Below are 14,682 nucleotides of genomic sequence, written 5' to 3'. Positions count from 1 at the left end.
GTTGCGACGTGTGGCAATACGTCAATAATGTTAGTCTATGGGGAAAAAAAACACATCCTGCAGACAACTTTGCAGGATGTGTTTTTTTTTCTCCTGAACGACGCATTGCAACGTACAGCCAACAACGCTAGTGTGAAAGTAGCCTAAGGCTGCCGTCCACTATCAGTATTTGGTCAGTATTTTACCTCAGTATTTGTAGCTAAAACCAGGAGTGGGTGATAAATACAGAGGTGGTGACATGTTTCTATTATACTTTTCCTTTAATTGTTCCACTCCTGGTTTTGGCTACAAATACTGAGGTAAAATACTGACCAAATACTACTAGTGTGACGGCAGCCATATACTCTGCAGTCACCAACAAAATGGCTGCTCACTGGGTTCCTGAATATCATCCTCTCTAATCCCTTAGCAAACACCCAGAAGGAGAGGAGAGGAGACATCACACAGGTCAGCAGACTCCGCCCATATTTACTGCAGTGCAGTAATGTGAGCTATTTGTACACAAGGTTTTTCTGAAATTTCAGCAGCTGCTCCCCCTAGTGTTTAAAAGTGGAAATTCCAAAACTTTTCAAATTATTTTTCATATTTTACTAAATTATAAACAAATGATAATATTTTTTAAGAAAATGTAATCATTAATTCTTTACATTTTACAATTTCTGAAAAAAAAATTTTTTTGATGGCACCTTCCCTTTAAATAGGACTCTATGACTATATAGTATAAATTTGGCCACTTATTTTTTTCTAGAGACGACCACTAGTATTATTACAATGGCCACAATTATGCACGCTAATGTTCATTAATGGTTGTATGTGCCATGTAAGAACTGCATGATCTATTCATGTGATCAAAATGATTTCTGCTGCTGCGGTTGGAACAAGTCAGACCATCAGCGCAGCCTGAAGAAGGCCCCATGGTCTACCTTCATGCCTAGAAGCCCTGTCCGAGGCTGTCGCCAGCATCACATTGGCAGCCATAATAAGCTCCAATGCTGTGAATTATTGAAGAGATCAAGTGATTGCATGGTTAAGTCCTCAGCTGGGACTTTGGAAAGTTTCATGTTGATCATTATGTTACATTATAATAGGCTTTTTTTTCTTCAATCAATTGAAGCCACCGCTTGGCAGTAATTGTTGTATTTTTTTATTTTATACCTTTTAATATTTTTCAGTCTTTTGAGAAGTTGAAAATTGACTTTATTATTTATTCAAATAAATGTGTTTCACAATCTAGAATTGAGGAATATGGTCTCTAAATGGCATGGAGAGAAATACGGTATATACTTGGCATGACTGTGTCTCTAACAATCTGAATGATAAAATCATCATTATATTAATCCCGCACTGTGCCAGCAACAAATAAAAAATTGCTCACAAAACAATTGATTTTTTAGGTGTTTATAATTGTGCAAAAATAATCAGTACTCAAACCTAAACCATATAAATGAGGTATTGGGATAATCACAGTGGAAACATACAACGTAGTAAAATACCTACTGAAGCCGTATATCACTTGCTATACACAGAACACGAGCTTATTTTATGTTTTGGTAGAATACACAGTGTATAAGGAAATAAGGTGAAGCCACCCTCGTCTGATGTGCAGGAGGAGGATGGCGCCAGTAGATGGGCAATCTGTGCGCAGACGTCAGTAATTAGTATTTGGGTGCATTCAGACGTCCGTACCAATTGGCCTGAGATCGGACTGCAATGCTTGGATTGGCTTTTGGGGCTCCAGACCTGTTCTTGAGAGCTTTATTAAAATATGTGAAACTGTCACACTTGGGTCAGGAGACCCCCAGCCAACCTGTTCTGATTGCAGTCTGATAACGAAGCGCAGCTTTTACTAAAGTCTGGACAATTCCATGTGCCGCAGACTAACGATGCCGGCGGTTGTTCTGAGCTGACCTTAGATGGAATCTTGCACAGACCTTTATTGCTTTCTCATGTTCATTTAGGCTTCTGAGCTCCTAAGAGAGATGTGCATGAAAAACATGGTGTGGAAGTATTGCCGAAGAATTAGCCCTGAATGGAAACAACAGGTAAAGTCTGATGAAGACCGCCGAGTACAGCACACCAGTGATTGGGGGTGAGGGGCAGCAATCGGACTGTTATCCATTGTGGGGAAAATCTATTTAATAGTTTCTTCTATGTCATTTGTGTATTGCCTATGCTATATGATGAGATTCATGTGAAGGAGAGAAGCATCACATTGATGGAGTTGACCACAGACATTATCAGATTCTGACTATTTGGATTCTTCGTTCTAGTGTCTTGGCCCCTAAAACCTAATATTCTTCAGACCCATCTACAAAGGGGATGTCTTCTCTCCTATCTACTGTGAGGTCAACTTGCAGGGAAGTGTCACCAGGTATCTGCCACCTAATCTCATAGCAGTATAACGTAGACCCTGACTCCAGTGATGTGTCACTTACTGGGGCTGCTTGCTGTAATTTCAATAAAATCAGAGTTTTATCAGCAGGAAATTTTCACTAGAGGGTTAGTAAACCTGCCAGGTAGTAAAACCTGGTGACAGATTCCCTTTTAAATGAATGAACTGCATAATCTGCAGCCCCCACATCATCTTGTGTACACTCCCTGACAGAAGTTATATCGCTTATCCATGTTATGTAAATAAAAGCTTATAACCTGACGTTAAATTCATCCATTGGTTGTATAAATTATTCTTTTGAAAGCTGAAATCCTCGGAAATGTGGTTTAGGTTAAGAAAATAAATTGTCGCACACAGAAAGTAATGTGATGTTCAAACAAATAATTAACTTAAAATACAAATATATGTTGTATAACATTGGTGAAAGAAGTTGTGGTGCTATTAGTCATATTTAATATTTTGTGTGACTTCCATGAGCTTGAAGGACTGCATCCATGCGGTTCAACAATGATTCATACAATTTATTAATGAAGTCATCAGGAATAACAAAGAATGCAGTCTTCCATGCCTCCCAGAGTTCATCTAGATTCTTTGGTTTTGTCTTCCAAGCTTCCTCTTTCATCCTACCCCAAACATGCTCAATGATGTTCATGTCTGGTGACTGGGCTGGCCAGTCCTTGAGCACCTTGGTCTTTTTTGCTTGGAGGATCTTTGTTGTAGAGATGGATGTATGAGATGGAGCACCATCCTGCTGCAGAATTTGACCCATTTATGATTTGGAATATAAGAGGTAGCTAATACTTCTTGATATTTAAGGCTATTGATATTCCCTTCCACCTTGCAAATGTTTTGCACACCCCCATACTGAATGTAACCCCAGACCATGATCTTTCCACCACCAAATTTAACTGTTTTCTTGGTGTATTTTGGATCCATACGACTCCAGTAGGTTTCCTGCAGTATTTGCAGCGGCTGTGGTGTAATTATACTGAAGATTCATCAGAGAAATCCACCGTCTGCCACTTTTCCAGCGTCCATCTGTTTAGCAGGCTGTGGGACTTTGCAAATGCCACACGGTTTTTTATTTGCCTTTTGTTTAGTGCTGGCTTCTGGGCACTGATTCGACCATGGAGGCCATTTTGAGTCATAATCCTACAAACTGTTCTAGTTGACACAGGGTGACCAGGCCTGTTGGAGCTCTGCTGCGGTAGAAGAGGGGCTTGCTTTGGATTTTCTAACCAACAAACGTTCCTCCTAAGCAGTTGTCTTGCGGGGGCTGCCAGACCTGGGCTTGTCAAACACATCTCCAGTCTCTTTAAATCTTTTTTTTTTTTTTAATTCTTTGTACTTGACGCTAAGACGCATTAAAGGTGCCAGCCACCTCTGCAGTGGATCTGGTCTTCAGCCTCTTGATAATCCAGGCTTTGGTCGCAGGGTGGATTTTAGGAAGTTGCAGTTCAAGTGAAGGTCTGGGATGCTGGGTTTCGTTTTATACACACACACTAATTAACCGATCATTTACTGAGCACGGGTGAGGATGTAAACTAGGATTGGGTGCATTATATGACCAGGCGACAAAACTTGTCTTGCCAAAATCTGACCGTTCTGTGTCCATTAACTGATCAATATTTCTGCATTGATGCCAATTTATTTTCTTAACCTAAACCACATTTCAGAGGGTTTCAGCTTTCAAAAGAATAATTTATACAACCAATGGATGAATTTAACATCAGGTTATAAGCTTTTAGTTACATAACATGGATAAGCGACATAACTTCTGTCAGGGAGTGTATAGTAGGTATGTGAAGCTGATGCTGTACAATGTTGCATGCTGTAGTCATTTCTAAATATGAGATTGGGTAGGGCAGATCCTGAGCGCTGCTGCCAGTCACAGTGCAGCGCCACCTGCACGTCCTCCACATAATGAAAACCCTGCGCACAACACAAAAGAACTTGCACTGTCTCCTTCAAGTGCAGTCATCCTTTTACCACGATGCAATACTTAATGTAGAGATATACGTATGTGTGTAAATGTGGGTATTGTTTCCTTTTTCTTCAGCTTGAACAGAAAGTTGTCGCAAGTGAAATATTCAAGGACAAAAAAGACAATTATCCCCAGAGCGTTCCACGACTATTCATAAACACTCGACTCGGTGAGTGATTTCTATGTGCAGATAAGGATCTCCCAGAGCAATGCCCGCGCCAGCCTCTCCCAGAGCAATGCCCACGCCAGCCTCTCCCAGAGCAATGCCCACGCCAGCCTCTCCCTTTCTGGATGTGTCTGTGTCTTACATTTCTATTGGTGAATATGACTGTTCAGATTTTCACAGCTTTATTGCAGTCACTAGTTCGCATCCCATCTGCCATTTGCTTTATGGTTTGTAAACTGTAGAGGGATATAAAGGACAGGAGGTGGATGTAGAGCGGGTCAGACATGACCTATGGGACAGACCCATTATAATTTATTGGCATTTGTTAAAATCATGAAGGTTCAATATTGCTTCTACAATAAGTGATTATAATGTGAGCAGAGACTAAGGCTATGTTCACACATTGTGTTTTTGCAACTTTTTTTTTTTTATGGCAAGTTTAAGCCGCTTAAGCAAAAGCAGGTTTTGCTTAGTTTTTGCTGCGTTTTTTGCTTGGGTTTTGTTTCGTTTTTGGTGTTTGTTTTTTTTTACTGCTTTTTGTTAGGGTACATTTGTCTCTTGTGCCTGCTGATAAAGGTTAGTGCATAAAAAAAATCTGAATCCACTTCTTCAGGTTTTGGCACAGCAAAACCTGCTACCTGTGTTTTTTTTTTTTTGCGGCGGTTTTCCACTACCCATTGCATTGAATGAGGAAAAACGCTGGAAAAAATGCTTAAAGAAGTAACAGGACAAAAAAAAACAACAAGGTGTGTGCATGAGTTTTCTGAAATCTCTTAGACTTTGCTGGTACTGTGAATGCAACTGAAAATTTGCATTGCAAAAACACAACGTGTGAACAGAGCCCAATGGTCCGTTTTCATGGACTGACTAGTGGCATGATACAACCACCGATCATTTAACTTTTACCGATCGGTGGTCGTTTAAATGCCTGTTTACACGGGCATACCAAACTTGCAGCTTAGTCCTGCTTACTTTCACAAGGCTTCGCTGCACTGCTTGAAACAGAATCCATAGACTGGTGTGCTGGTATGACAAAGCAGACATGATTCTCTAATCCTCAACAGCCCCTTTAAATACTCCATATAGGTGCATTTACGTGGACTGACCCGCAGCTGATAAATAAACCTTTACCGATCTGCAATTGTTTGCCTGTTTACACCAGTATATCAAAGTAAACTATACTAGATCACTCAGTGCACTAAGGCTGCCATGGTTCCCGGCAGTGACAATCCTTATTACACAGGACGATGCACCCCCGAGAACGATGATCTTACGTGCTGCACCAAGGATTATTACACCTGATGGACAAGCACATTTGTATATGTTCATGGAGAACAAAGGGCAGCTAACAAACTGTTTTAGGCCTCAGGTAGAGCTCCATTTTTCATGTATGTGGTCGAGCCGTGGTCCAGCCATGTTCCGTATAGGAACCTTTATCGTCTATGGGGCTGTTCAAATGTCCTGTCTTTGATCAGAGTTATGGATCAAACTTACCCGTGCAAGTCTGTGGACTTGTGAAAATTATGGACGGCACACATTGTCAGCCACGTGCCATCCATTTTAACATTGTAATGGGTAAAAGAAGCTTTGCAATGTTTTTTTTTTCTTCTTTTTTTCTTTATTTACTTACAAGGAAATCACTGATGACAAAAATGTAAACTCGCACCAAACACTGATGAAAATCTGATCCAATGCATTGATGAAAATATTTTCACATATGAGGAAGAACAGATGTCTGAGTGAGGCAATGGCTCAGCAAAGATGAGAAATTTCCTGTTATTCCTACCAAAATTGTTCAAAATCTGTGAAGTCCGTAATTATTGTTTTTTTCTTTTCAGGCAATGATGAGATCAACACTAAGATACTTCAACAATTAGAAAACCAGGGATTAACGGTATTTAAAGTATTCTAATTTCAAGTCTGTCAAATAGTTTCTGTTTATTGCTGCAAAAGCCAAATTAGTTTCTCTTAGGCTTCTTTCACACTAGCGTCGGGCTCGGCCCGTCGCAGTGCGTCGGGCCGAGGTTACCGACGCTAGCGTTGCCTCCACCGCACAACGGGTGCAGCGGATGCTGCTTTTCAGCGCATCCGCTGCCCCATTGTGAGGTGCGGGGAGGTGGGGGAGGAGTTCCGGCCGCGCATGCGCGGTCGGAAAAGACGGTTCGGCGGCTGCAAAAAATGTTACATGGAACGTTTTTTGCGGCCGACGGTCGGCCGAAACACGGCGCAACCGTCGCGCGACGGTTGCGACGTGTGGCAATCCGTCGCAATGCGTCGCGTAATGTTAGTCAATGGAGAAAAAACGCATCCTGCAAACACTTTTGCAGGATGCGTTTTTTCTGCAAAACGACGCATTGTGACGGATTGCAGTTAACGCTAGTGTGAAAGTAGCCTTATTCATTCATTACGTCTTCATTGAAGTGTCTATGCCAGAATGCTGGCGTGAAATAGAATTATCGCAAAGTTTTGGCTCTACTCAAAGATACACAAAGTGTTTGGGACTTTTGTCGTTTTTACCCCAGTCCAGGCCCACTTCACCTAAGCGGGCAGAGTGGGGATGGGACATGGCCACCTTAGTGGGGTAAATTGTGCCAGAAATATACTGTAGTCCCAGATTTGTGAACCTTTACTAGCAAGACTCATGCTAGTTGTAAGATGCGGCTCTTAACCCCTTCCCGACCTGTGACACAGCGTATGCGTCATGAAAGTCGGTGCCAATCCGACCTGTGACGCATATGCTGTGTCACAGAAAGATCGCGTCCCTGCAGATCGGGTGAAAGGGTTAACTCCCATTTCACCCGATCTGCAGGGACAGGGGGAGTGGTAGTTTAGCCCAGGGGGGGTGGCTTCACCCCCTCGTGGCTACGATCGCTCTGATTGGCTGTTGAAAGTGAAACTGCCAATCAGAGCGATTTGTAATATTTCACCTAAAAAAATGGTGAAATATTACAATCCAGCCATGGCCGATGCTGCAATATCATCGGCCATGGCTGGAAATACTAATGTGCCCCCACCCCACCCCTCCGATCGCCCCCCCAGCCCCCCGATCTGTGGCCCGCTCCCCTCCGTCCTGTGCTCCGCTCCCCCGTCCTCCTGTCCGCTCCCCCCGTGCTCCAATCACACCCCCCCGTGCTCCAATCAAACCCCCCCGCACTCCGATCCCCCCCCGTGCTCCGATCCACCCCCCCTGCACACCGATCCACCCCCCCTGCACACCGATCCACCCGCCCGCACACCGATCACTCTCCCCCATGCTCCGATCCCTCCCCCCCCGTGCTCCCACGCCCCCCCCGTGCCCTGATCTCCCCCCCCTGTGCCCTGATCTCCCCCCCTTATACTTACCGATCCTGGCGGGGTCCGTCCGTCTTCTTCCCCGAGCGCCGCCATGTTCCAAAATGGCGGGCGCATGCGCAGTGCGCCCGCCGAATCTGCCGGCCGGCAGATTCGTTCCAATGTGAATTTTGATCACTGTGATATAATCTATCACAGTGGTCAAAATAAAAAAACAGTAAATGACCCCCCCCATTTGTCCCCCATAGATAGGGACAATAATAAAATAAAGAATTTTTTTTTTTTTTCACTAAGGTTGGAGTTAGAACTAGGGTTAGGGTTAGGGGTAGGGGTAGGGGTAGGGTTAGGGGTAGGGTTAGGGTTAGGGTTAGGGTTTCGGTATGTGCACACGTATTCTGGTCCTCTGCGGATTTTTCCGCAGCGGATTTGATAAATCCGCAGTGCTAAACCGCTGCGGATTTATGGCAGATTTACCGCGGTTTTTCTGCGCATTTCACTGCGGTTTTACAACTGCGATTTTCTATTGGAGCAGTTGTAAAACCGCTGTGGAATCCGCAGAAAGAAGTGACATGCTGCGGAATGTAAACCGCTGCGTTTCCGTGCAGTTTTTCCGCAGCATGTGTACAGCGATTTTTGTTTCCCATAGGTTTACATTGAAATGTAAACTCATGGGAAACTGCTGCGGATCCGCAGCGTTTTCCGAAGCGTGTGCACATACCTTTAGAATTAGGCTATGTGCACACGGTGCGGATTTGGCTGCGGATCCGCAGCGGATTGGCCGCTGCGGATCCGCAGCAGTGTTCCATCAGGTTTACAGTACCATGTAAACCTATGGAAAACCAAATCCGCTGTGCCCATGGTGCGGAAAATACCGCACGGAAACGCTGCGTTGTATTTTCCGCAGCATGTCAATTCTTTGTGCGGATTCCGCAGCGTTTTACACCTATTCCTCAATAGGAATCCGCAGGTGAAATCCGCAGTAAATCCGCAGGTAAAACGCAGTGCCTTTTACCCGCGGATTTTTCAAAAATGGTGCGGAAAAATCTCACACGAATCCGCAACGTGGGTACATAGCCTTAGGGTTGGGTTGGAATTAGGGTTGTGGTTAGGGTTAGGGGTGTGTTGGGGTTAGGGTTGTGGTTAGGGGTGTGTTGCGGTTAGGGTTGTGGTTAGGGTTACGGCTACAGTTGGGATAAGGGTTAGGGGTGTGTTGGCGTTAGAATTGAGGGGTTTCCACTGTTTAGGCACATCAGGGGGTCTCCAAACGCAACATGGCGCCACCATTGATTCCAGCCAATCTTTTATTCAAAAAGTCAAATGGTGCTCCTTCCCTTCCGAGCCCCGACGTGTGCCCAAACAGTGGTTTACCCCCACATATGGGGTATCAGCGTACTCAGGACAAACTGGGCAACAATTACTGGGGTCCAATTTCTCCTGTTACCCTTGAGAAAATAAAAAATTGCTTGCTAAAACATCATTTTTGAGGAAAGAAAAATGATTTTTTATTTTCACGGCTCTGCGTTGTAAACGTCTGTGAAGCACTTGGGGGTTCAAAGTGCTCACCACATATCTAGATAAGTTCCTTGGGGGGTCTAGTTTCCAAAATGGGGTCACTTGTGGGGGGTTTCTACTGTTTAGGCACACCAGGGGCTCTGCAAACGCAACGTGACGCCCGCAGACCATTCCATCAAAGTCTGCATTTCAAAACGTCACTACTTGACTTCCGAGCCCCGACATGTGCCCAAACAGTGGTTTACCCCCACATATGGGGTATCAGCGTACTCAGGACAAACTGGGCAACAATTACTGGGGTCCAATTTCTCCTGTTACCCTTGAGAAAATAAAAAATTGCTTGCTAAAACATCATTTTTGAGGAAAGAAAAATGATTTTTTATTTTCACGGCTCTGCGTTGTAAACGTCTGTGAAGCACTTGGGGGTTCAAAGTGCTCACCACATATCTAGATAAGTTCCTTGGGGGGTCTAGTTTCCAAAATGGGGTCACTTGTGGGGGGTTTCTACTGTTTAGGCACACCAGGGGCTCTGCAAACGCAACGTGACGCCCGCAGACCATTCCATCAAAGTCTGCATTTCAAAAGTCACTACTTCCCTTCTGAGCCCCGACGTGTGCCCAAACAGTGGTTTACCCCCACATATGGGGTATCAGCGTACTCAGGAGAAACTGGACAACAACTTTTGGGGTCCAATTTCTCCTGTAACCCTTGGGAAAATAAAAAATTCTGGGCTAAAAAATTATTTTTGAGGAAAAAAAACGTATTTATTATTTTCACTGCTCTGTGTTATAAACTTCTGTGAAGCACTTGGGGGTTCAAAGTGCTCACCTCACATCTAGATAAGTTCCTTTCGGGGTCTAGTTTCTAAAATGGGGTCACTTGTGGGGGGTTTCTACTGTTTAGCCACATCAGGGGCTCTGCAAACGCAACGTAACGCCCGCAGAGCATTCCATCAAAGTCTGCATTTCAAAATGTCACTACTTGACTTCCGAGCCCCGACATGTGCCCAAACTGTGGTTTACCCCCACATATGGGGTATCAGCGTACTCAGGAGAAACTGTACAACAACTTTTGGGGTCAAATTTCTCCTGTTACCCTTGGGAAAATAATAAATTGCAGGCTAAAAAATCATTTTAGAGAAAATGAAATTTTTATTTTATTTTCATGGCTCTGCGTTATAAACTTCTGTGAAGCACTTGGAAGTTCAAAGTCCTCACCACACATCTAGATTAGTTCCTTTGGGGGTCTAGTTTCCAAAATGGGGTCATATGTGGGGGATCTCCAATGTTTAGGCACACAGGGGCTCTCCAAACGTGACATGGTGTCCGCTAATGATTGGAGCTAATTTTCCATTTAAAAAGCCAATTGGCGTGCCTTCCCTTCCGAGCCCTGCCGTGCGCCCAAACAGTGGTTTACCCCCACATATGGGGTATCAGCGTACTCAGGACAAACTGGACAACAACATTTGCGGTCCAATTTCTCCTATTACCCTTGGCAAAATAGGAAATTCCAGGCTAAAAATCATTTTTGAGGAAAGAAAAATTATTTTTTATTTTCATGGCTCTGCATTATAAACTTCTGTGAAGCACCTGGGGGTTTAAAGTGCTCAATATGCATCTAGATAAGTTCCTTGGGGGGTCTAGTTTCCAAAATGGGGTCACTTGTGGGGGAGCTCCAATGCATAGGCACACAGGGGCTCTCTAAACGCGACATGGTGTCCGCTAACAATTGGAGCTAATTTTCCATTCAAAAAGTCAAATGGCGCGCCTTCCCTTCCGAGCCCTGCCGTGTGCCCAAACAGTGGTTTACCCCCACATATGAGGTATCGGCGTACTCGGGAGAAATTGCCCAACAAATTTTAGGATTCATTTTATCCTATTGCCCATGTGAAAATGAAAAACTGAGGCGAAAAGAATTTTTTTGTGAAAAAAAAAAGTACTTTTTCATTTTTACAGATCAATTTGTGAAGCACCTGAGGGTTTAAAGTGCTCAATATGCATCTAGATAAGTTCCTTGGGGGGTCTAGTTTCCAAAATGGGGTCATTTGTGGGGGAGCTCCAATGTTTAGGCACACGGGGGCTCTCCAAACACGACATGGTGTCCGCTAACGATGGAGATAATTTTTCATTCAAAAAGTCAAATGGCGCTCCTTCCCTTCCGAACCTTACCATGTGCCCAAACAGTGGTTTACCCCCACATGTGAGGTATCGGTGTACTCATGAGAAATTGCCCAACAAATTTTAGGATCCATTTTATCCTGTTGCCCATGTGAAAATGAAAAAAATTGAGGCTAAAAGAATTTTTTTGTGAAAAAAAAGTACTTTTTCATTTTTACGGATCAATTTGTGAAGCCCCCGGGGGTTCAAAGTTCTCACTATGCATCTAGATAAGTTCCTTGGGGCGTCTAGTTTCCAAAATGGGGTCACGTGTGGGGGAGCTCCAATTTTTAGGCACACGGGGGCTCTCCAAACGTGACATGGTGTCCGCTAAAGAGTGGAGCCAATTTTTCATTCAAAAAGTCAAATGGCGCTCCTTCCCTTCCAAGCCCTGCCGTGCGCCCAAACAGTGGTTTACCCCCACATATGAGGTATCAGCGTACTCAGGACAAATTGGACAACAACTTTCGTGGTTCAGTTTCTCCTTGTACCATTGGGAAAATAAAAAAAATGTTGCTAAAAGATAATTTTTGTGACTAAAAAGTTAAATGTTCATTTTTTCCTTCCATGTTGCTTCTGCTGCTGTGAAGCACCTGAAGGGTTAAAAAACTTCTTGAATGTGGTTTTGAGCACCTTGAGGGGTGCATTTTTTAGAATGGTGTCACTTTTGGGTATTTTCATCCATATAGACCCCTCAAACTGACTTCAAATGTGAGGTGGTCCCTAAAAAAAATGGTTTTGTAAATTTCGTTGTAAAAATGAGAAATCGCTGGTCAAATTTTAACTCTTATAACTTCCTAGCAAAAAAAAATGTTGTTTCCAAAATTGTGCTGGTGTAAAGTAGACATGTGGGAAATGTTATTTATTAACTATTTTGTGTCACATAACTCTCTGGTTTAACAGAATAAAAATTCAAAATGTGAAAATTGCGAAATTTTCAAAATTTTCGCCAAATTTCCGTTTTTATCACAAATAAACGCAGAATTTATTGACCTAAATTTACCACTAACATGAAGCCCAATATGTCATGAAAAAACAATCTCAGAACCGCTAGGATCCGTTGAAGCGTTCCTGAGTTATTACCTCATAAAGGGACACTGGTCAGAATTGCAAAAAACGGCCAGGTCATTAAGGTCAAAATAGGCTGGGTCATGAAGGGGTTAATTAATTAAGCACATCTTACTCCATTGATCATTTTATTAAGAATGGTGTATAAAATGTCAGACTTAATGAATTGGGCTCCTAATGGTTATCCATTATATTTACATTTTTGCAATTTATTTGCCATTCATTACACAACGGCAGCATTTCTTAAACCCCTTTCTGTAATTTGATTTCGATTTGACTGTCTACTGGACAGCCCCTTGTATATGGCATCACGGAGGTTAGAGAAAAATAATTGATACCTCCCGGACCTATTCTCCATAGTCAGCGTTGCATTTTCTGCAACATCTGAAGGAAACTCATGTGAGCACTGCAGCTAATCAGTAGCCACTGATCGGCTGCAGCATGCAATTTTTATCAGAGCTGGCAAAAACTGTTTTTTCCGCTTGGCCAAAATGTGAGAAGTCTGCAGGTCCCTTATGTCCCTGTTTTGCCTTTTTGAAGTTATGGATCTGCTCTTTTATAGCACTGACCAGACAACATATATATATTTACAGTATGCAGTGCCGGTGGTCAAGTATGACCGAAAGGGATACAAGCAGCGAAGGAGACAACTTCTGCTCGGACAGAATGCTGCTTACCTTGTAGAAGAAGCCAAAATAAAGCAGAGGATCGATTATGCCAATTTGACAGGTATGACTCTTCCCATTACTGGAGAATAAACGCTGCTTGTTTTTCATGGAAGGGGGATTATTTTATTTAATGGGAGGGGATTATTATTATATTTAAAGCTTATTTTTTGCTTTAATTCCTTTCAGTGTTAAGATCTCTGTCTGCAATCGCTGAATGAATTCATTCTTATTCACCTCCTGAGTCAGAAAACCTGTATATTTGGAAGTGTTATAACTTACCATTGTACTGTTAAAATGCCTAGAACTTGGATTACCCTCTTGCCATAGGAATTCCCACATGTAGTCAATGTTACACAAGTCAAATCATAAAATAGGATTTCTCTATTTGATTCTCTTCATGCATTTGCTCTTTCCCTGCGACATCTCCACATGGCAATCGCCGCTCCTGCCAGCATTGCTGGCATCCAATGTTGTCCACTGTCTGAGACTGGCACAATAAAGTGGCTGACTATGATTGACCCCCTGTGCTCCTGACAGGTGTCAGCCCTATGGACTGTGCGCAATAATGGAGGAGCCATAGTAGGGGTCCTGGAGAGCTGCTACAGGGGAATGTAATGATATTTTGTTGGCGGGTTTAGATTGTCTGCTATTAAGGTTACATGCCTAGAAAGTTCCTTTTAATTTCCTTTTTATTGTATTCGTGCACACTCTAGAGAGAAGTTGGCATTAGTGTTAAATGGAAATCTGCAAATTCTTTCATTTTGATCAAACTGTATATGCCCACTTGCCATTTTATGGCTTCTGTTATGTTTCACTTGATTAAAAAAATAAATTGTAGACTGTTGTCATTGTGAATATTAGCCATAGCAGGTATAAATCCACCTGAGCTTTCATGATTATGGTTTTTTCTCTATCGCCTTTCATTGGGGGACACAGGAACCATGGGTGTATGCTGCTGCCACTAGGAGGCTGACACTATGCAAATAAAAAAGTTAGCTCCTCCTCTGCAGTGTACACCCTACCGACAGGAAGTAGGATATTCAGTTTAGCTTAGTGTCAGTAGGAGGTGGACACGGGTCTTTCATTAGACCCTTATCTACCTCAATGTACGTCATTTTCTTTTCAGGTTTTCCCGAGGGATACAGGGTGAACAGTCACACCTGTAGTCCCACAATACGGACTATGAGTACGGCGTGTACTGCCACCCCGTATCCTCATAGATCCCTCTCCAGGACCAAGATCCTAGCACACAAGCGTGCTCAGAAGTCCGGTCCTGGCTCCGTCCCCCACCCACTCGCCCACCAGAGCCTGTCGGTTGCGGAGACGAGGACGTCCATCAGCTCCTGGACGTCTCATTCCTCTTCAGGTTAGTACCGGCGTGGGAGGTTTGAGGTGAGTATTTTCCCCATACCATCCCAGATCATTCAAGGGTAAGTATACAGATG

At 43.4% G+C, this 14,682-nt stretch overlaps 1 protein-coding gene across 5 annotated transcripts in view; it reads left to right on the top strand.

Moving 5' to 3' along the window:
- The window catches only part of MYO1C (myosin IC), a 203,604-nt gene that overhangs the window by 161,221 nt on the left and 27,701 nt on the right, over window positions 1-14,682 (top strand). For all 5 annotated transcript variants that reach the window (XM_069761329.1, XM_069761333.1, XM_069761330.1 and 2 more), the window contains exons 25-28: window positions 1,959-2,042; window positions 4,452-4,545; window positions 6,381-6,436; window positions 13,163-13,298. In XM_069761329.1, coding sequence (XP_069617430.1) covers window positions 1,959-2,042; window positions 4,452-4,545; window positions 6,381-6,436; window positions 13,163-13,298 — 370 coding nt within the window. The remainder of the gene's footprint in view (window positions 1-1,958; window positions 2,043-4,451; window positions 4,546-6,380; window positions 6,437-13,162; window positions 13,299-14,682) is intronic.

This window comes from Ranitomeya imitator, chromosome 3, assembly GCF_032444005.1.
Source record: "Ranitomeya imitator isolate aRanImi1 chromosome 3, aRanImi1.pri, whole genome shotgun sequence".
NCBI classification, from domain to species: Eukaryota; Metazoa; Chordata; class Amphibia; order Anura; family Dendrobatidae; genus Ranitomeya; species Ranitomeya imitator.
Note: the sequence above shows the minus strand (reverse complement) of the source record. Positions and strands in the feature narration are given on the sequence as shown.